Source organism: Oncorhynchus clarkii, chromosome 26 (assembly GCF_045791955.1).
Source record: "Oncorhynchus clarkii lewisi isolate Uvic-CL-2024 chromosome 26, UVic_Ocla_1.0, whole genome shotgun sequence".
NCBI classification, from domain to species: domain Eukaryota; kingdom Metazoa; phylum Chordata; class Actinopteri; order Salmoniformes; family Salmonidae; genus Oncorhynchus; species Oncorhynchus clarkii.
In genome coordinates, this window is record NC_092172.1 from 47535963 (window position 1) to 47560962 (window position 25000).

General features: G+C 44.1%; 1 protein-coding gene across 1 annotated transcript in view; it reads right to left on the reverse strand.

The window, feature by feature from the left end:
- The window catches only part of LOC139384930 (Krueppel-like factor 13), a 54474-nt gene that overhangs the window by 1109 nt on the left and 28365 nt on the right, over positions 1–25000 (reverse strand). The window contains exon 2 of the mRNA XM_071129840.1: positions 1–551. This exon is cut by the window's left edge and continues 1109 nt beyond it. Coding sequence (XP_070985941.1) covers positions 139–551 — 413 coding nt within the window. The 3' untranslated portion in view covers positions 1–138. The remainder of the gene's footprint in view (positions 552–25000) is intronic.

Below are 25000 nucleotides of genomic sequence, written 5' to 3' on the forward strand. Positions count from 1 at the left end.
GAAACCCAAACCCTGTGGTGGAAAAGACCTAAAACAGACTGAAAGAGTCCTGTCCTGTCTGTGGGTGTGTGTCTTGTCTAGTGGGTGGGTCAATCAGGGCGTTGGAGGCAGAGCCTGAAAGTGCTGTTTGGCGGGGCTTTAAGGCGAGTTAGCTGGGCTGAGGGTGGGGCTGGGGCTGAGCGTGGGGCTGGACGAGTCGGAGCGGCTGTTGTAGTCGCTGAGGGATCCGGGGCGTGTAGTACTCCCGACCACGCCCATTCCTCCGCCCATCCCTCCGCCCATCCCTGCGCCCATTACTCCGCCCATTCCTCCGCCCATTCCTCCGCCCATTCCTCCACCACACCCGTACGGCCGCTTCAACATGGCGGGCTGGAACTCGGAGTGGCGGCGAGCGTGCTTCATCAGGTGGTCGCTACGCATGAAGCGCTTGTCGCAGAGTGGGCAGCTGAACTTCTTCTCCCCGGTGTGGGTTCGGTAGTGACGGGCCAGCTCATCCGAACGGGCAAACTTCTTGTTGCAGTCAGTCCAGGTGCAGGGGAAGGGACGCTCTCCTGGAAGATAGAGAGAGAGAGAGAGAGACAGAGAGAGAGAGAGAGAGAGAGAGAGAGAGAGAGAGAGAGAGAGTGTAATTAGTTTACTGTTCATTTTAATTGTTTATTTCACTTTTGTTTATTATCTACTTCACTTGCTTTGACAATGTTAACACATGTTTCCAATGCCAATAAAGCCCTTACATTTAATTTAATTGAATTCAGAGAGAGAGACAGAGAGAGAGAGAGATGGGTCAACCATACTGTATGGAGGGAGAAGAGTTACATTCCTATGGTAAATCCCCCTGGACAAGTGAACTAGTTAACTAAACAATAATAATAAACCTTCCCATAATAAACCTTCCCATAATAAACCTTCCCATAATAAACCCCATAATAAACCTTCCCATAATAAACCTTCCCATAATAAACCTTCCCATAATAAACCCCATAATAAACCTTCCCATAATAAACCTTCCCATAATAAACCTTCCCATAATAAACCTTTCCATAATAAACCTTTCCATAATAAACCTTCCCATAATAAACCCCATAATAAACCTTTCCATAATAAACCTTCCCATAATAAACCTTCCCATAATAAACCTTCCCATAATAAACCCCATAATAAACCTTCCCATAATAAACCCCATAATAAACCTTTCCATAATAAACCTTCCCATAATAAACCTTCCCATAATAAACCCCATAATAAACCTTCCCATAATAAACCCCATAATAAACCTTCCCATAATAAACCCCATAATAAACCTTCCCATAATAAACCTTCCCATAATAAACCCCATAATAAACCTTCCCATAATAAACCCCATAATAAACCTTTCCATAATAAACCCCATAATAAATCTTCCCATAATAAACCTTTCCATAATAAACCTTCCCATAATAAACCTTCCCATAATAAACCTTCCCATAATAAACCTTTCCATAATAAACCCCATAATAAACCCCATAATAAACCTTCCCATAATAAACCTTCCCATAATAAACCCCATAATAAACCTTTCCATAATAAAGCTTCCCATAATAAACCTTCCCATAATAAACCCCATAATAAACCTTTCCATAATAAACCTTCCCATAATAAACCTTCCCATAATAAACCTTCCCATAATAAACCTTCCCATAATAAACCTTTCCATAATAAACCTTCCCATAATAAACCTTCCCATAATAAACCTTTCCATAATAAACCTTCCCATAATAAACCCCATAATAAACCTTTCCATAATAAACCTTCCCATAATAAACCTTCCCATAATAAACCTTCCCATAATAAACCCCATAATAAACCTTCCCATAATAAACCCCATAATAAACCTTCCCATAATAAACCTTCCCATAATAAACCTTCCCATAATAAACCTTTCCATAATAAACCTTTCCATAATAAACCTTCCCATAATAAACCCCATAATAAACCTTTCCATAATAAACCTTCCCATAATAAACCTTCCCATAATAAACCTTCCCATAATAAACCCCATAATAAACCTTCCCATAATAAACCCCATAATAAACCTTTCCATAATAAACCTTCCCATAATAAACCTTCCCATAATAAACCCCATAATAAACCTTCCCATAATAAACCCCATAATAAACCTTCCCATAATAAACCCCATAATAAACCTTCCCATAATAAACCTTCCCATAATAAACCCCATAATAAACCTTCCCATAATAAACCCCATAATAAACCTTTCCATAATAAACCCCATAATAAATCTTCCCATAATAAACCTTTCCATAATAAACCTTCCCATAATAAACCTTCCCATAATAAACCTTCCCATAATAAACCTTTCCATAATAAACCCCATAATAAACCCCATAATAAACCTTCCCATAATAAACCTTCCCATAATAAACCCCATAATAAACCTTTCCATAATAAAGCTTCCCATAATAAACCTTCCCATAATAAACCCCATAATAAACCTTTCCATAATAAACCTTCCCATAATAAACCTTCCCATAATAAACCTTCCCATAATAAACCTTCCCATAATAAACCTTTCCATAATAAACCTTTCCATAATAAACCTTCCCATAATAAACCTTCCCATAATAAACCTTCCCATAATAAACCCCATAATAAACCTTCCCATAATAAACCCCATAATAAACCTTTCCATAATAAACCTTCCCATAATAAACCTTCCCATAATAAACCCCATAATAAACCTTCCCATAATAAACCCCATAATAAACCTTCCCATAATATACCCCATAATAAACCTTCCCATAATAAACCTTCCCATAATAAACCCCATAATAAACCTTCCCATAATAAACCCCATAATAAACCTTTCCATAATAAACCCCATAATAAATCTTCCCATAATAAACCTTTCCATAATAAACCTTCCCATAATAAACCTTCCCATAATAAACCTTCCCATAATAAACCTTTCCATAATAAACCCCATAATAAACCCCATAATAAACCTTCCCATAATAAACCTTCCCATAATAAACCCCATAATAAACCTTTCCATAATAAAGCTTCCCATAATAAACCTTCCCATAATAAACCCCATAATAAACCTTTCCATAATAAACCTTCCCATAATAAACCTTCCCATAATAAACCTTCCCATAATAAACCTTCCCATAATAAACCTTTCCATAATAAACCTTCCCATAATAAACCTTCCCATAATAAACCTTCCCATAATAAACCTTTCCATAATAAACCTTCCCATAATAAACCTTCCTATAATAAACCTTCCCATAATAAACCTTCCCATAATAAACCTTTCCATAGCAGTTTTAAAGCCGTCTCCAGTTGAGGTTTTCAACAGCAGCCTTATGTGCAGTTTGATAGAAATGGCTCCTGGAAAGCACATGACAATGATCTCTGAACCAGCACTCCTGGTTCCTGTTCTGCCATGCTCTTATCAACTGACACGGTACATCCACCCTCCCCCTCCACTATACACTCCACCCTCCACCCGTCCACTATACACTCCACCCTCCACTATACACTCCACCCTCCACCCGTCCACTATACACTCCACCCTCCCCCTCCACTATACACTCCACCCTCCCCCTCCACTATACACTCCACCCTCCCCCTCCCCCTCCACTATACACTCCACCCTCATCCTCCCCCTCATCTATACACTCCACCCTCACCCTCCCCCTCCACTATACACTCCACCCTCCCCCACTCCATTCCACTCCATAAGTTTACTGCCATATGTAGACCAGGGCCCAAAGTATCCCACTCCATACGTGTCCTGCTCTATGTAGACCAGGGCCCATAGTATCCCACTCCATACGTGGATAGGGTGACATTTAGGATACACCCATAAAGTAAATAAACTCCTTTACACCAGGTGATAATACAGCCTTTAAATGATCAAAAATAAAACACTACTGGCATATTGTTCTTAGAGTGCTACCCTAAGAATAACGGACTAGGAACAAAGACCTTCAATATTTTGGTTCCTAGTTCATATATAATATTCTGTCCCCCGAGGACTGAAGTGAAAAAAAATAATTTGGTACAACGAATATACTTTTACATGACGTCACAACAATCAGTCAAATTTATATAGCCCTTTTTACATCAGCTGATATCTCAAAGTGCTGTACAGAAACCCAGCATAAAACCCCAAACAGCAAGCAATGCAGGTGTAGAAGCACGGTGGCTAGGAAAAACTCCCTAGAAAGGCCAAAACCTAGGAAGAAACCTAGAGAGGAACCAGGCTATGTGGGGTGGCCAGTCCTCTTCTGGCTGTGCCGGGTTGAGATTATAAGAGTACAACAGGTCACTACACTCATACCTGATATTACAACACTCTAACCTGAGGTCACTACACTCATTCCTGATATTACAACACTCTTACCTGAGGTCACTACACTCATACCTGATATTACAACACTCTAACCTGAGGTCACTACACTCATTCCTGATATTACAACACTCTAACCTGAGGTCACTACACTCATACCTGATATTACAACACTCTAACCTGAGGTCACTACACTCATACCTGATATTACAACACTCTTACCTGAGGTCACTACACTCATACCTGATATTACAACACTCTAACCTGAGGTCACTACACTCATACCTGATATTACAACACTCTAACCTGAGGTCACTACACTCATTCCTGATATTACAACACTCTAACCTGCGGTCACTACACTCATTCCTGATATTACAACACTCTTACCTGAGGTCACTACACTCATACCTGATATTACAACACTCTTACCTGAGGTCACTACACTCATACCTGATATTACAACACTCTTACCTGAGGTCACTACACTCATACCTGATATTACAACACTCTAACCTGAGGTCACTACACTCATACCTGATATTACAACACTCTAACCTGAGGTCACTACACTCATACCTGATATTACAACACTCTAACCTGAGGTCACTACACTCATACCTGATATTACAACACTCTAACCTGAGGTCACTACACTCATACCTGATATTACAACACTCTTACCTGAGGTCACTACACTCATACCTGATATTACAACACTCTAACCTGAGGTCACTACACTCATACCTGATATTACAACACTCTAACCTGAGGTCACTACACTCATACCTGATATTACAACACTCTAACCTGAGGTCACTACACTCATACCTGATATTACAACACTCTAACCTGAGGTCACTACACTCATACCTGATATTACAACACTCTTACCTGAGGTCACTACACTCATACCTGATATTACAACACTCTAACCTGAGGTCACTACACTCATACCTGATATTACAACACTCTTACCTGAGGTCACTACACTCATACCTGATATTACAACACTCTAACCTGAGGTCACTACACTCATACCTGATATTACAACACTCTAACCTGAGGTCACTACACTCATACCTGATATTACAACACTCTAACCTGAGGTCACTACACTCATACCTGATATTACAACACTCTAACCTGAGGTCACTACACTCATTCCTGATATTACAACACTCTAACCTGAGGTCACTACACTCATTCCTGATATTACAACACTCTTACCTGAGGTCACTACACTCATACCTGATATTACAACACTCTAACCTGAGGTCACTACACTCATTCCTGATATTACAACACTCTAACCTGAGGTCACTACACTCATACCTGATATTACAACACTCTAACCTGAGGTCACTACACTCATACCTGATATTACAACACTCTTACCTGAGGTCACTACACTCATACCTGATATTACAACACTCTAACCTGAGGTCACTACACTCATACCTGATATTACAACACTCTAACCTGAGGTCACTACACTCATTCCTGATATTACAACACTCTAACCTGCGGTCACTACACTCATTCCTGATATTACAACACTCTTACCTGAGGTCACTACACTCATACCTGATATTACAACACTCTTACCTGAGGTCACTACACTCATACCTGATATTACAACACTCTTACCTGAGGTCACTACACTCATACCTGATATTACAACACTCTAACCTGAGGTCACTACACTCATACCTGATATTACAACACTCTAACCTGAGGTCACTACACTCATACCTGATATTACAACACTCTAACCTGAGGTCACTACACTCATACCTGATATTACAACACTCTAACCTGAGGTCACTACACTCATACCTGATATTACAACACTCTTACCTGAGGTCACTACACTCATACCTGATATTACAACACTCTAACCTGAGGTCACTACACTCATACCTGATATTACAACACTCTAACCTGAGGTCACTACACTCATACCTGATATTACAACACTCTAACCTGAGGTCACTACACTCATACCTGATATTACAACACTCTAACCTGAGGTCACTACACTCATACCTGATATTACAACACTCTTACCTGAGGTCACTACACTCATACCTGATATTACAACACTCTAACCTGAGGTCACTACACTCATACCTGATATTACAACACTCTTACCTGAGGTCACTACACTCATACCTGATATTACAACACTCTAACCTGAGGTCACTACACTCATACCTGATATTACAACACTCTAACCTGAGGTCACTACACTCATACCTGATATTACAACACTCTAACCTGAGGTCACTACACTCATACCTGATATTACAACACTCTAACCTGAGGTCACTACACTCATTCCTGATATTACAACACTCTAACCTGAGGGGTCCCTCCCCCTTAAAAAAATAAATTGTAAGAACTACTCATGCTACCTACTGACACAGTAGTACTCTGCCACACTGACTAACTCTACCTACTGACACAGTAGTACTCTGCCACACTGACTAACTCTATCTACTCATGCTACCTACTGACACAGTAGTACTCTGCCACACTGACTAACTCTATCTACTCATGCTACCTACTGACACAGTAGTACTCTGCCACACTGACTAACTCTATCTACTCATGCTACCTACTGACACAGTAGTACTCTGCCACACTGACCAAACTCTACTCAAACCAACAGACACTGTCTTTATCATCCTACCTGACTAACTCTACCTACTGACACTGTCTTTCTCCTCCTACCTGACTGATCCTAGCAACACAAAGAGCCTGCTGGGGATTTACTGTTCAGATGAGCTGAATTACAAACTACATCTGTTCATGTGACCTCAAGGGCTGCTTCCCAAACAACACTCTATTCCCTACATAGCGCAACAACTAGTCCTATTTTCCCGTGGTCAACAGTAGTGCACTATATAGGGAATAGAGTGCCGTTTGGGAAGCAGCCCCAGTTACAAAGCAGCAGAGGGTAAAGTATCACAGTGCTTCAATATTTAACAGCTTTTCAGAGGTGACTGGATCTGGGAGGTGTCAGTGGTGGAGGAGAGACTGCTGGGATATCATGAATCAACAGACTTCAGGTATCAACACAGTGGAGAGGAGCCTGCTGGGATATCATGACTCAACAGACTTCAGGTATCAACACAGTGGAGAGGAGACTGCTGGGATATCATGACTCAACAGACATCAGGTATCAACACAGTGGAGAGGAGACTGCTGGGATATCATGACTCAACAGACTTCAGGTATCAACACAGTGGAGAGGAGACTGCTGGGATATCATGACTCAACAGACATCAGGTATCAACACAGTGGAGAGGAGACTGCTGGGATATCATGACTCAACAGACATCAGGTATCAACACAGTGGAGAGGAGACTGCTGGGATATCATGACTCAACAGACATCAGGTATCAACACAGTGGAGAGGAGACTGCTGGGATATCAGAATGATTTCTCTGAACAGTAAACTCTCAAACACATAGACCCCCCCCGAATGCAGCTCACTCTCCAGGCCCACTTTCCAGCTCACACTCTCAAACACATAGATCCCCTGAACGCAGCTCACTCTCCAGATCCCAATCACCTGAATTCTGATCACCTGTTCACACACCTGTATGTCATTATCACACACTATTTAGTTCAGTTCTGTGCACCCCGTCACTGTGAGGTATTGTTTGTTTTGTGACACACGTCTTTCAGAGCGCTGGGTTTCCTGTGTATGACTCCCGTGTTTGATAGTTTTGCCTGCCTCACTAACGACACCTGTTTGCCTATTCCCTGCCTGCACATTTGATACGATTTCCTGTCGTCAACCTCTTGCCTGATCTCCCAGACGACGTTACTAGCCTTTTCCCTGCCTGTACTGTTACCTTGTATGACCTTCTGCCTGCCCCTGGACCTAGCTACCTGCCCCTGGACCCAGCTACCTACCCCTGGACCCAGCTACCTGCCCCTGGACCCAGCTACCTGCCCCTGGACCCAGCTACCTGCCCCTGGACCCAGCTACCTGCCCCTGGACCCAGCTACCTGCCCCTGGACCCAGCTACCTGCCCCTGGACCCAGCTACCTGCCCCTGGACCCAGCTACCTGCCTCCTCCTGTGGTCCTTTGCTAATAAACACCAGCTACCTGCCCCTGGACCCAGCTACCTGCCCCTGGACCCAGCTACCTGCCCATGGACCCAGCTACCTGCCCCTGGACCCAGCTACCTGCCTCCTCCTTTGCTAATAAACACCAGCTACCTGCCCATGGACCCAGCTACCTGCCCCTGGACCCAGCTACCTGCCCCTGGACCCAGCTACCTGCCCCTGGACCCAGCTACCTGCCTCCTCCTTTGCTAATAAACACCAGCTGCGCCCTGCGTCTGAAACCAGCTCTCTGTCTCCCATCGTGTTCACTACAAGTACTGTAATCAGAATGGTTTCTCTGAACATACACTATAGTGATGACAACAACACTAGAATACACTAACAGTACTCTAGCTATCTGTTAAGGACACTTGGGCTATCTGTATTTAGCTAGATAGTTCACTCAGAAAAAAATGTCTCCATAATCTAGATTCTAGCATGAATGACTGTGTCCAACTCAGTCCTTAACCCAATGTGCTTTCACAAAATGGTGGTTGGTGACACGGGATACCCAGTAATTAGTTCAGAGTTCTGACTAGTTTCTCCTGAGCTGTGGCTACAGACTGCCTATAAACAGACACACCCACATGGGCAGACACACCCACATGGGCAGACACACCCACATGGGCAGACACACCCACATGGGCAGGCACACCCACATGGCCAGACACACCCACATGGTCAGACACACCCACATGTCAGACACACCCACATGATCAGACACACCCACATGTCAGACACACCCACATGGGCAGACACACCCACATGGTCAGACACACCCACATGGGCAGACACACCCACATGGGCAGACACACCCACATGGGCAGACACACCCACATGGGCAGACACACCCACATGGGCAGACACATCCACATGGCCAGACACACCCACATGGGCAGACACACCCAAATGGGCAGACACACCCACATGGGCAGACACACCTACATGTCAGACACATCCACATGGCCAGACACACCCACATGGCCAGACACATCCACATGGCCAGACACACCCACATGGCCAGACACACCCACATGGTCAGACACACCCACATGTCAGACACACCCACATGGTCAGACACACCCACATGTCAGACACACCCACATGGTCAGACACACCCACATGGGCAGACACACCCACATGGGCAGACACACCCACATGGGCAGGCACACCCATAAAGCCGGACAAACCCACACAAAGCCTGTAACTACGACCCTCTGGTTCTGGAGAACAGTAGTGAAACCCACACAAAGCCTGTAACTACGGCCCTCTGGTTCTGGAGAACAGTAGTGAAACACACAAAGCCTGAAACTACGGCCCTCTGGTTCTGGAGAACAGTTAGTGAGTCCCACACAAAGCCTGTAACTACGACCCTCTGGTTCTGGAGAACATTTAGTGGAACCCACACAAAGCCTGTAACTACGACCCTGTGGTTCTGGAGAACAGTAGTGAAACCCACACAAAGCCTGTAACTACGGCCCTCTGGTTCTGGAGAACAGTAGTGAAACACACACAAAGCCTGAAACTACGACCCTCTGGTTCTGGAGAACAGTTAGTGAGTCCCACACAAAGCCTGTAACTACGGCCCTCTGGTTCTGGAGAACATTTAGTGAAACCCACACAAAGCCTGTAACTACGACCCTGTGGTTCTGGAGAACAGTTAGTGAAACCCACACAAAGCCTGTAACTACGACCCTGTGGTTCTGGAGAACAGTAGTGAAACCCACACAAAGCCTGTAACTACGGCCCTCTGGTTCTGGAGAACAGTTAGTGAGTCCCACACAAAGCCTGTAACTACGATCCTCTGGTTCTGGAGAACAGTTAGTGAAACCCACACAAAGCCTGTAACTACGACCCTCTGGTTCTGGAGAACAGTAGTGAAACCCACACAAAGCCTGAAACTACGACCCTCTGGTTCTGGAGAACAGTAGTGAAACCCACACAAAGCCTGAAACTACGACCCTTTGGTTCTAAAGAACAGTAGTGAAACCCACACAAAGCCTGAAACTACGACCCTCTGGTTCTGGAGAACAGTTAGTGAGTCCCACACAAAGCCTGTAACTACGACCCTCTGGTTCTGGAGAACAGTAGTGAAACCCACACAAAGCCTGAAACTACGACCCTCTGGTTCTGGAGAACAGTAGTGAAACCCACACAAAGCCTGAAACTACGACCCTCTGGTTCTGGAGAACAGTAGTGAAACCCACACAAAGCCTGAAACTACGACCCTCTGGTTCTGGAAAGGAGGAGAGAGGAGAGTGGTGGCTATAGAAACATGCTGAACTATGGACTTTTGTTCTGTCATGCTGCTGTGACACGCTATGATTGTGACCCAAATGGAACCCTATTCCCTATAGTCCACTACTGTAGACAGAAGTAGTGCACTACATAGGGAAATAGAGTGTCATTTGGGACTCAGGGTAACTCTGTCCTCCATACAGCCTGGCGGCTCCAGCCCCGCCCACATCATAAGTGTTATTGCTTCGGAACAATAACAGTAAAAGACAACAAGCTGGAAATGTCTGAATGATGTTTATGTGTTCCTGCTGTAACTACAGAGAACTATTCACCCTGACATAAGACCTGCTATAACTACAGAGAACTAGTCACCCTGACATAAGGTCAGACCTGCTATTACTACAGAGAACTAGTCACCCTGACATAAGACCTGCTGTAACTACAGAGAACTAGTCACCCTGACATAAGGTCAGACCTGCTGTAACTACAGATAACTAGTCACCCTGACATAAGGTCAGACCTGCTGTAACTACAGAGAACTAGTCACCCTGACATAAGGCCTGCTGTAACTACAGAGAACTAGTCACCCTGACATAAGACCTGCTATAACTACAGAGAACTAGTCACCCTGACATAAGGTCAGACCTGCTGTAACTACAGAGAACTAGTCACCCTGACATAAGACCTGTTATAACTACAGAGAACTAGTCACCCTGACATAAGACCTGCTATAACTACAGAGAACTAGTCACCCTGACATAAGATCTGTTATAACTACAGAGAACTAGTCACCCTGACATAAGACCTGTTATAACTACAGAGAACTATTCACCCTGACATAAGGTCAGACCTGCTGTAACTACAGAGAACTAGTCACCCTGACATAAGGTCAGACCTGCTGTAACTACAGAGAACTAGTCACCCTGACATAAGACCTGCTATAACTACAGAGAACTAGTCACCCTGACATAAGGTCAGACCTGCTGTAACTACAGAGAACTAGTCACTCTGACATAAGACCTGCTGTAACTACAGAGAACTAGTCACCCTGACATAAGACCTGTTATAACTACAGAGAACTAGTCACCCTGACATAAGACCTGCTATAACTACAGAGAACTAGTCACCCTGACATAAGACCTGTTATAACTACAGAGAACTAGTCACCCTGACATAAGACCTGTTATAACTACAGAGAACTATTCACCCTGACATAAGGTCAGACCTGCTGTAACTACAGAGAACTAGTCACCCTGACATAAGGTCAGACCTGCTGTAACTACAGAGAACTAGTCACCCTGACATAAGACCTGCTATAACTATAGAGAACTAGTCACCCTGACATAAGGCCTGCTATAACTACAGATAACTAGTCACCCTGAAATAAGGTCAGACCTGCTGTAACTACAGAGAACTAGTCACCCTGACATAAGACCTGTTATAACTACAGAGAACTAGTCACCCTGACATAAGACCTGTTATAACTACAGAGAACTAGTCACCCTGACATAAGGTCAGACCTGCTGTATCTACAGAGAACTAGTCACCCTGACATAAGACCTGTTATAACTACAGAGAACTAGTCACCCTGACATAAGACCTGTTATAACTACAGAGAACTAGTCACCCTGACATAAGACCTGTTATAACTACAGAGAACTAGTCACCCTGACATAAGACCTGCTATAACAACAGAGAACTAGTCACATTGACATAAGACCTGCTGTAACTACAGAGAACTAGTCACCCTGACATAAGACCTGCTATAACTACAGAGAACTAGTCACCCTGACATAAGGCCTGCTATAACTACAGATAACTAGTCACCCTGAAATAAGGTCAGACCTGCTGTAACTACAGAGAACTAGTCACCCTGACATAAGACCTGTTATAACTACAGAGAACTAGTCACCCTGACATAAGACCTGTTATAACTACAGAGAACTAGTCACCCTGACATAAGACCTGCTATAACAACAGAGAACTAGTCACATTGACATAAGACCTGCTGTAACTACAGAGAACTAGTCACCCTGACATAAGACCTGCTATAACTACAGAGAACTAGTCACCCTGACATAAGGCCTGCTATAACTACAGATAACTAGTCACCCTGAAATAAGGTCAGACCTGCTGTAACTACAGAGAACTAGTCACCCTGACATAAGACGTGTTATAACTACAGAGAACTAGTCACCCTGACATAAGGCCAGGCTTGGCCTGGGTTGTACTGGCTGTTTTGTGAACAAAACAAGAACAGGCACACACACACACACACATACACAGGCACGTGCACAAGCAGTTCAGACACGCACACACTCACACGCACACATACACATACACAGGCACGTGCGCAAGCAGTTCAGACACGCACACACTCACACGCAGGGGTTGTTTTCCTGGTCAGGATGGAAGAAACAGAACGGCGCTGTGGAGGGCGCCGCTTTGAGAACAGCTCTTTGTCCTTAAAGAGGGAAACAATGAGGGAAGCCACAGCCTCTGTCCCAAATGGCACACTATTCCCTGTACTGTAGTGCACTATGTAGGCTATGGGTCCTGGTCAAAAGTAGTGCACTATAAAGGGAATAGGGTGCCACTTACAGTCAAGTGGGCTGATTGTTTCAGGACAAACAAAACTAGCATGAGGCATGCTATGCTGCTAACAGCCATAGATCACAACTGATTCATGATGCTAGATGCTAATAACAGACATAGACTACAACTGATTCATGATGCTAGCTGCTGCTAACAGCCATAGACTACAACTGATTCATGATGCTAGATGATGCTAACAGACATAGACTACAACTGATTCATGATGCTAGATTCCTAATAACAGACATAGACCACAACTGATTCATGATGCTAGATGATGCTAACACCCATAGACTACAACTGATTCATGATGCTAGATGATGCTAACAGACATAGACTACAACTGATTCATGATGCTAGATGCTGCTAACAGTCATAGACCACAACTGATTCATGATGCTAGATGCTGCTAACAGCCATAGACTACAACTGATTCATGATGCTAGATGCTGCTAACAGCCATAGACTACAACTGATTCATGATGCTAGATGCTGCTAACAGTCATAGACCACAACTGATTCATTATGCTAGATGCTGCTAACAGCCATAGACTACAACTGATTCATGATGCTAGCTGCTGCTAACAGTCATAGACCACAACTGATTCATGATGCTAGATGCTACTAACAGCCATAGACTACAACTGATTCATGATGCTAGATGCTGCTAACAGCTATATACTACAACTGATTCATGATGCTAGATGCTGCTAGCAGCCATAGACTACAACTGATTCATGATGCTAGATGCTGCTAACACCCATAGACCACAACTGATTCATGATGGTAGATGCTGCTAACAGCCATAGACTACAACTGATTCATGATGCTAGATGCTGCTAACAGCCATAGACTACAACTGATTCATGATGCTAGATGCTGCTAACAGTCATAGACCACAACTGATTCATGATGCTAGATGCTGCTAACAGCCATAGACTACAACTGATTCATGATGCTAGCTGCTGCTAACAGTCATAGACCACAACTGATTCATGATGCTAGATGCTACTAACAGCCATAGACTACAACTGATTCATGATGCTAGATGCTGCTAACAGCTATATACTACAACTGATTCATGATGCTAGATGCTGCTAGCAGCCATAGACTACAACTGATTCATGATGCTAGATGCTGCTAACACCCATAGACCACAACTGATTCATGATGGTAGATGCTGCTAACAGCCATAGACTACAACTGATTCATGATGCTAGATGCTGCTAACAGCCATAGACTACAACTGATTCATGATGCTAGATGCTGCTAACACCCATAGACCACAACTGATTCATGATGCTAGATGCTGCTAACAGCCATAGACTACAACTGATTCATGATGCTAGATGCTGCTAACAGCCATAGACTACAACTGATTCATGATGCTAGCTGCTGCTAACAGTCATAGACCACAACTGATTCATGATGCTAGATGCTGCTAACAGCCATAGACTACAACTGATTCATGATGCTAGATGCTACTAACAGCCATAGACTACAACTGATTCATGATGCTAGATGCTGCTAACAGCCATAGACCACAACTGATTCATGATGCTAGATGCTACTAACAGCCATAGACTACAACTGATTCATGATGCTAGATGCTGCTAACAGCCATATACTACAACTGATTCATGATGCTAGATGCTGCTAACAGCCATGGACTACAACTGATTCATGATGCTAGATGCTGCTAACACCCATAGACCACAACTGATTCATGATGCTAGATGCTGCTAACAGCCATAGACTACAACTGATTCATGATGCTAGATGCTGCTAACAGCCATAGACTACAACTGATTCATGATGCTAGATGCTGCTAACAGTCATAGACCACAACTGATTCATGATGCTAGATGCTGCTAACAGCCATAGACTACAACTGATTCATGATGCTAGCTGCTGCTAACAGTCATAGACCACAACTGATTCATGATGCTAGATGCTACTAACAGCCATAGACTACAACTGATTCATGATGCTAGATGCTGCTAACAGCTATATACTACAACTGATTCATGATGCTAGATGCTGCTAGCAGCCATAGACTACAACTGATTCATGATGCTAGATGCTGCTAACACCCATAGACCACAACTGATTCATGATGGTAGATGCTGCTAACAGCCATAGACTACAACTGATTCATGATGCTAGATGCTGCTAACAGCCATAGACTACAACTGATTCATGATGCTAGATGCTGCTAACACCCATAGACCACAACTGATTCATGATGCTAGATGCTGCTAACAGCCATAGACTACAACTGATTCATGATGCTAGATGCTGCTAACAGTCATAGACCACAACTGATTCATGATGCTAGATGCTGCTAACAGCCATAGACTACAACTGATTCATGATGCTAGCTGCTGCTAACAGTCATAGACCACAACTGATTCATGATGCTAGATGCTACTAACACACATAGACTACAACTGATTCATGATGCTAGATGCTGCTAACAGCTATATACTACAACTGATTCATGATGCTAGATGCTGCTAGCAGCCATAGACTACAACTGATTCATGATGCTAGATGCTGCTAACACCCATAGACCACAACTGATTCATGATGGTAGATGCTGCTAACAGCCATAGACTACAACTGATTCATGATGCTAGATGCTGCTAACAGCCATAGACTACAACTGATTCATGATGCTAGATGCTGCTAACACCCATAGACCACAACTGATTCATGATGCTAGATGCTGCTAACAGCCATAGACTACAACTGATTCATGATGCTAGATGCTGCTAACAGCCATAGACTACAACTGATTCATGATGCTAGCTGCTGCTAACAGTCATAGACCACAACTGATTCATGATGCTAGATGCTGCTAACAGCCATAGACTACAACTGATTCATGATGCTAGATGCTACTAACAGCCATAGACTACAACTGATTCATGATGCTAGATGCTGCTAACAGCCATAGACCACAACTGATTCATGATGCTAGATGCTACTAACAGCCATAGACTACAACTGATTCATGATGCTAGATGCTGCTAACAGCCATATACTACAACTGATTCATGATGCTAGATGCTGCTAACAGCCATGGACTACAACTGATTCATGATGCTAGATGCTGCTAACAGCCATAGACTACAACTGATTCATGATGCTAGATGCTGCTAACAGCCATAGACCACAACTGATTAATGATGCTGCTAACAGCCATAGACTACAACTGATTCATGATGCTAGATGCTGCTAACAGCCATATACTACAACTGATTCATGATGCTAGATGCTGCTAACAGCCATAGACTACAACTGATTCATGATGCTAGATGCTGCTAACACCCATAGACCACAACTGATTCATGATGCTAGATGCTGCTAACAGCCATAGACTACAACTGATTCATGATGCTAGATGCTGCTAACAGCCATAGACTACAACTGATTCATGATGCTAGCTGCTGCTAACAGTCATAGACCACAACTGATTCATGATGCTAGATGCTGCTAACAGCCATAGACTACAACTGATTCATGATGCTAGATGCTACTAACAGTCATAGACTACAACTGATTCATGATGCTAGATGCTGCTAACAGCCATAGACTACAACTGATTCATGATTCATGATGCTGCTAACAGCCATAGACTACAACTGATTCATGATGCTACTAACAGTCATAGACCACAACTGATTCATGATTCATGATGCTGCTAACAGCCATAGACCACAACTGATTCATGATGCTAGATGCTGCTAACAGTCATAGACCACAACTGATTCATGCCGGAATATGAAAACAAATATTTATTTCAGACCCATGTCTTTTGCCTTGTGTGACCTCTGTGTGCGTGTTCCTAGTCGTTAGGGCACAGTGCTCTGTGATGCCTTCTTAACTTCCTGATAAGTGGCCCTTCTCTGGTGTTCTGCCCCAGGCAAACACACACCCTTTCTGGGAATGGGAGAGCCAGCGGTAATCAGGGAAGATTTCATTCGTTAGAATGAACACATTGACCCACTTCTATTGTGAGGCCGTTACGTCAATCCTGTGTGTGTGTGTGTGTGTGTGTGTGTGTGTGTGTGTGTGTGTGTGTGTGTGTGTGTGTGTGTGTGTGTGTGTGTGTGTGTGCGTGCGTGCGTGTGCGTGTGTACAGTAGCTCCAGTACATCTGTGGCCAAACAGCAGAATCTCCCCTCAGGCCCTAACTCTCATTATGTCACAGTAGCTGCTCTCTTATGTAAACACCCTCATTCACAGTCAGTAGCCAGGAGAGACAGGGGAGACAGGGGAGACAGGAGAGACAGGAGTGAGAGGAGTGACAGGAGTGACAGGAGAGACAGGAGAGACAGGGGAGACAGGAGAGACAGGAGAGACAGGAGAGACAGGAGAGACAGGAGAGACAGGGGAGACAGGGGAGACAGGGGAGACAGGAGAGACAGGGGAGACAGAAGAGACAGGGGAGACAGGAGAGACAGGAGTGATAGGAGTGACAGGAGAGACAGGAGAGACAGGAGAGACAGGGGAGACAGGGGAGACAGGAGAGACAGGGGAGACAGGAGAGACAGGAGTAACAGGGGACAGGGGAGAAAGGAGAGACAGGAGTAACAAGGGAGACAGGTGAGACAAGAGAGACAGGGGAGACAGGAGAGACAGGGGAGACAGGAGAGACAGGAGTAACAGGGGACAGGGGAGACAGGAGAGACAGGGGAGACAGGAGTAACAGGAGAGACAGGGGAGACAGGAGAGACAGGGGAGACAGGGGACACAGGAGAGACAGGAGAGAGGAGAGACAGGAGAGACAGGAGAGACAGGGGAGACAGGAGAGACAGGAGAGACAGTAGGACAGGAGAGACAGGAGAGACAGTAGGACAGGAGAGACAGGAGAGAGGAGAGACAGGAGAGACAGGAGAGACAGGGGAGACAGGAGAGACAGGGGAGACAGGAGAGACAGGGGAGCCAGGAGAGACAGGAGAGACAGGGGAGACAGGAGAGACAGGAGAGACAGGGGAGAGGAGAGACAAGAGAGACAGGAGAGACAGGGGAGACAGGAGAGACAGGACAGACAGGGGAGACAGGACAGACATGGGAGACAGGACAGACAGGACAGACAGGGGAGACAGGAGAGACAGGATTATAACAGGATTATAACACTGTTAGTTCATAGAGAGGTCAAAGACACAGATTATAACACTGTTAGTTCATAGAGAGGTCAAACACACAGATTAAAACACTGTTAGAGAGGTCAAACACAGAGGTGTCGGTTTAAAGAGATGCTCAGCATGTTTAACACCACAGTCAACCAAAACAAGTTCTGTAGGCTCTAGTTGTATCTCATCTTGACTATTGTCGGGTGACATCGGCCAAGTGCTGCAAAGAAGGACCTAGAAAAACTGCAGCTGGCCCAGAACAGAGAATCAGGTCTTGACCTTTGATGGACACAGAGAACTAATGTCAGCAGTAATGCATGTCAGCCTCTCTTTGGGGTCAGAGTAGAGAGGAGAGATTGACTGCATCGATTCTTGTTCAATTGTGAGAAAATATTATTGTGTTGAAAATTCCAAATTGACTGTACAATCGATTTACATATACCGTAGTTCTGACAGACATAGTTACCCCACCGGACAGGCCAACAGACAGGCCAACGGACAGGCCAACGGACAGGCCACCGGACAGGTCACCAGACAGGCCACCAGACAGGCCAACAGACAGGCCAACAGACAGGCCACCAGACAGGCCACCGGACAGGTCACCGGACAGGCCAACGGACAGGTCCTTTTTGTACAGTTCAGTCCTTGAGCTGTTCTTGTCTATCGATGTTCTGTATTATGTAATGTTCTATGTTCTGTGTGGACCCCAGGAAGTGTAGCTGCTGCTATGACAACAGTTAATGAGGATCCTAATAAACCCCAGGAAGTGTAGCTGCTGCTATGGCAACAGCTAATGAGGATCCTAATAAACCCCAGAAAGTGTAGCTGCTGCTATTACAACAGTTAATGAGGATCCTAATAAACCCCAGGAAGAGCAGCTGCTGCTATGACAACAGTTAATGAGGATCCTAATAAACCCCAGGAAGAGTAGCTGCTGCTATGACAACAGTTAATGAGGATCCTAATAAACCCCAGGAAGAGTAGCTGCTGCTATGACAACAGTTAATGAGGATCCTAATAAACCCCAGGAAGAGTAGCTGCTGCTATGACAACAGTTAATGAGGATCCTAATAAACCCCAGGAAGAGTAGCTGCTATGACAACAGTTAATGAGGATCCTAATAAACCCCAGGAAGAGTAGCTGCTGCTATGACAACAGTTAATGAGGATCCTAATAAACCCCAGGAAGAGTAGCTGCTGCTATGACAACAGTTAATGAGGATCCTAATAAACCCCAGGAAGAGTAGCTGCTGCTATGACAACAGTTAATGAGGATCCTAATAAACCCCAGGAAGAGTAGCTGCTGCTATGACAACAGTTAATGAGGATCCTAATAAACCCCAGGAAGAGTAGCTGCTGCTATGACAACAGTTAATGAGGATCCTAATAAACCCCAGGAAGAGTAGCTGCTGCTATGACAACAGTTAATGAGGATTCTAATAAACCCCAGGAAGAGTAGCTGCTGCTATGACAACAGTTAATGAGGATCCTAATAAACCCCAGGAAGAGTAGCTGCTGCTATGACAACAGTTAATGAGGATCCTAATAAACCCCAGGAAGAGTAGCTGCTGCTATGACAACAGTTAATGAGGATCCTAATAAACCCCAGGAAGAGTAGCTGCTGCTATGACAACAGTTAATGAGGATCCTAATAAACCCCAGGAAGAGTAGCTGCTGCTATGACAACAGTTAATGAGGATCCTAATAAACCCCAGGAAGAGTAGCTGCTGCTATGACAACAGTTAATGAGGATCCTAATAAACCCCAGGAAGAGTAGCTGCTGCTATGACAACAGTTAATGAGGATCCTAATAAACCCCAGGAAGAGTAGCTGCTGCTATGACAACAGTTAATGAGGATCCTAATAAACCCCAGGAAGAGTAGCTGCTGCTATGACAACAGTTAATGAGGATCCTAATAAACCCCAGGAAGAGTAGCTGCTGCTATGACAACAGTTAATGAGGATCCTAATAAACCCCAGGAAGAGTAGCTGCTGCTATGACAACAGTTAATGAGGATCCTAATAAACCCCAGGAAGAGTAGCTGCTGCTATGACAACAGTTAATGAGGATCCTAATAAACCCCAGGAAGAGTAGCTGCTGCTATGACAACAGTTAATGAGGATCCTAATAAACCCCAGGAAGAGTAGCTGCTGCTATGACAACAGTTAATGAGGATCCTAATAAACCCCAGGAAGAGTAGCTGCTGCTATGACAACAGTTAATGAGGATCCTAATAAACCCCAGGAAGAGTAGCTGCTGCTATGACAACAGTTAATGAGGATCCTAATAAACCCCAGGAAGAGTAGCTGCTGCTATGACAACAGTTAATGAGGATCCTAATAAACCCCAGGAAGAGTAGCTGCTGCTATGAAAACAGTTAATGAGGATCCTAATAAACCCCAGGAAGAGTAGCTGCTGCTATGACAACAGTTAATGAGGATCCTAATAAACCCCAGGAAGAGTAGCTGCTGCTATGACAACAGTTAATGAGGATCCTAATAAACCCCAGGAAGAGTAGCTGCTGCTATGACAACAGTTAATGAGGATCCTAATAAACCCCAGGAAGAGTAGCTGCTGCTATGACAACAGTTAATGAGGATCCTAATAAACCCCAGGAAGAGTAGCTGCTGCTATGACAACAGTTAATGAGGATTCTAATAAACCCCAGGAAGAGTAGCTGCTGCTATGACAACAGTTAATGAGGATTCTAATAAACCCCAGGAAGAGTAGCTGCTGCTATGACAACAGTTAATGAGGATCCTAATAAACCCCAGGAAGAGTAGCTGCTGCTATGACAACAGTTAATGAGGATCCTAATAAACCCCAGGAAGAGTAACTGCTGCTATGACAACAGTTAATGAGGATCCTAATAAACCCCAGAAAGAGTAGCTGCTGCTATGACAACAGTTAATGAGGATCCTAATAAACCCCAGGAAGAGTAGCTGCTGCTATGACAACAGTTAATGAGGATCCTAATAAACCCCAGGAAGAGTAGCTGCTGCTATGACAACAGTTAATGAGGATCCTAATAAACCCCAGGAAGAGTAGCTGCTGCTATGACAACAGTTAATGAGGATCCTAATAAACCCCAGGAAGAGTAGCTGCTGCTATGACAACAGTTAATGAGGATCCTAATAAACCCCAGGAAGAGTAGCTGCTGCTATGACAACAGTTAATGAGGATTCTAATAAACCCCAGGAAGAGTAGCTGCTGCTATGACAACAGTTAATGAGGATTCTAATAAACCCCAGGAAGAGTAGCTGCTGACTCAGTAAAATACTAAATACAAAAAATGTGTCAAATTATGGGTGCATTTAGAAATCATCAGGGTTATGGAGGTTTCAGGGCAATCACACACACACACACACACACACACACACACACACACACACACACACACACACACACACACACACACACACACACACACACACACACACACACACACACACACACACACACACACACACACACACACACACAATGCAGATGTAGAATCTTAATAGCAGGAGCACTTTCCTGCAACTTTTAAAACACTTCATGTAAAGGACTGTAGTGGCTACTATCTGATATAGCGTGTTGAAGTGGCTGCGTGGGAGAACTGAGACTACCTGAGTGAGACACACACACACACACACACACACACACACACACACACACACACACACACACACACACACACACAGAGAGAACACCTTGTGAAAGTCATTGAGTCATTCCGAACACTGTGTGTGTGTGTGTGTGTGTGTGTGTGTGTGTGTGTGTGTGTGTGTGTGTGTGTGTGTGTGTGTGTGTGTGTGTGTGTGTGTGTGTGTGTGTGTGTGTCTTGCATGCATAAGTCGTGTCTCCGGTTCACAAACTCTCAAAGAGATTTGAATCGTAAAATTCCAATAGGCAGGCCCGGTGTACAAACAGACACACAAACAGACAGACCTGACAGACCTGAGTTATATTACCTCCATATAGGGCCTGAGTTATATTACCTCCATATAGTAGTCCATATCGGGCCTGAGTTATATTACATCCATATAGTAGTCCATATAGGGCCTGAGTTATATTACCTCCATATAGTAGTCCATATAGGGCCTGAGTTATATTACCTCCATATAGTAGTCCATATAGGGCCTGAGTTATATTACATCCATATAGTAGTCCATATAGGGCCTGAGTTATATTACCTCCATATAGTAGTCCATATAGGGCCTGAGTTATATTACCTCCATATAGTAGTCCATATAGGGCCTGAGTTATAATACCTCCATATAGGGCCTGAGTTATATTACCTCCATATAGGGCCTGAGTTATAATACCTCCATATAGGGCCTGAGTTATATTACCTCCATATAGGGCCTGAGTTATATTACCTCCATATAGTAGTCCATATAGGGCCTGAGAGTTATATTACCTCCATATAGTAGTCCATATAGGGCCTGAGTTATAATACCTCCATATAGGGCCTGAGTTATAATACCTCCATATAGGGCCTGAGTTATAATACCTCCATATAGTAGTCCATATAGGGCCTGAGTTATATTACCTCCATATAGTAGTCCATATAGGGCCTGAGTTATAATACCTCCATATAGGGCCTGAGTTATATTACCTCCATATAGGGCCTGAGTTATATTACCTCCATATTGTAGTCCATATAGGGCCTGAGTTATATTACCTCCATATAGTAGTCCATATAGGGCCTGAGTTATATTACCTCCATATTGTAGTCCATATAGGGCCTGAGTTATATTACCTTCATATAGTAGTCCATATAGGGCCTGAGTTATATTACCTCCATATAGGTCCTGAGTTATATTACCACCATATAGTAGTCCATATAGGGCCTGAGTTATATTACCTCCATATTGTAGCCCATACAGTCACATATATACTGTAGCTAGTTAAAACACTGTTTATATCCATTATAGTCACATATATATTGTAGCTAGTTAAAGCCAATAATAGCATGAGGAACAGAGAGAACCTCGAAGAACAACAACAAGACAACGTCAACAGGGCCAGATGTCCTGTGTTTACACATCCAGTCTTCCCTCAGCACACAAGTCCTTTCTTTAATGGAGTAGCAGTTAGAGTGTAATCACTGTGAACACGATGAAACAGTCCCATGATCAATAGGATTAACTAGCCCTCTAGTAGTCTATCTAACTCATCTTACCCTGGCTCCGCTCTGCTCTCGTCTAGTCTGGTCTAACTCATCTTAACCTGGCACAGCTCTGCTCTCGTCTAGTCTGGTCTAACTCATCTTAACCTGGCTCTGCTCTCGTATAGTCTGGTCTATCCCATCTTAACCTGGCTCTGCTCTTCTCTAATTTGGTCTAACTCATCTTAACCTGGCTCTGCTCTCGTCTAGTCTGGTCTAACTGATCTTAACCTGGCTCTGCTCTGCTCTCATCTAGTCTGGTCTAAGCCATCTTAAACTCGCCTTGCTCTGCTCTCGTCTAGTCTGATCTGACCAATCTTAACCTCACTCTGTTCTTCTCTGCTGTTGGCCTGGGAAAAAGACACTTCGTGGCCAGGATTCAACCCTTGGAGCGCCGTCCACAATGCAGCTTTTAAAAGCGATGTTTACGTGTTTTTGCGGAGATCGTAGTCACGGTAAATACCGCCCAATGGGAAAAGCCCTTTTAAAAGAGGTGTTTGTGGAGATCGTAGTCACGGTAACTACCGCCCAATGGGAAAAGCCCTTTTAAAAGAGGTGTTTGAGGAGATCGTAGTCACAGTAAATACTGGCCAATGGGAAAGCCCTTTTAAAAGAGGTGTTTGTGGAGATCGTAGTCACGGTAACTACCGCCCAATGGGAAAAGCCCTTTTAAAAGAGGTGTTTGAGGAGATCGTAGTCACGGTAAATACCGGCCAATGGGAAAGCCCTTTTAAAAGCGGTGTTTGAGGAGATTGTAGTCACGGTAAATACTGGCCAATGGGAAAAGCCCTTTTAAAAGAGGTGTTTGTGGAGATCGTAGTCACGGTAACTACCGCCCAATGGGAAAAGCCCTTTTAAAAGAGGTGTTTGAGGAGATCGTAGTCACGGTAAATACCGGCCAATGGGAAAGCCCTTTTAAAAGCGGTGTTTGAGGAGATCGTAGTCACGGTAAATACCGGCCAATTGGAAAGCCCTTTTAAAAGAGGTGTTTGTGGAGATCGTAGTCACGGTAACTACCGCCCAATGGGAAAAGCCCTTTTAAAAGAGGTGTTTGAGGAGATCGTAGTCACGGTAAATACCGGCCAATGGGAAAGCCCTTTTAAAAGCGGTGTTTGAGGAGATCGTAGTCACGGTAAATACCGGCCAATGGGAAACCCCTTTAAAAGAGGTGTTTGTGGAGATCGTAGTCACGGTAAATACTGGCCAATGGGAAAAGCCCTTTTAAAAGTCAGTTACGGTGCACTATTACGCAGCTTCAGTGTAACCCCGGCCTTAGTCTTTTCAACGCTAGTTAACGCTAGTTAACGCTAGTTAACCTACAAGGAGGAGAAGGTTAACACAGCTAGTAAACAGTTAACCCCAACGGACGCTGCTAGCAATCCCCATAATACCATG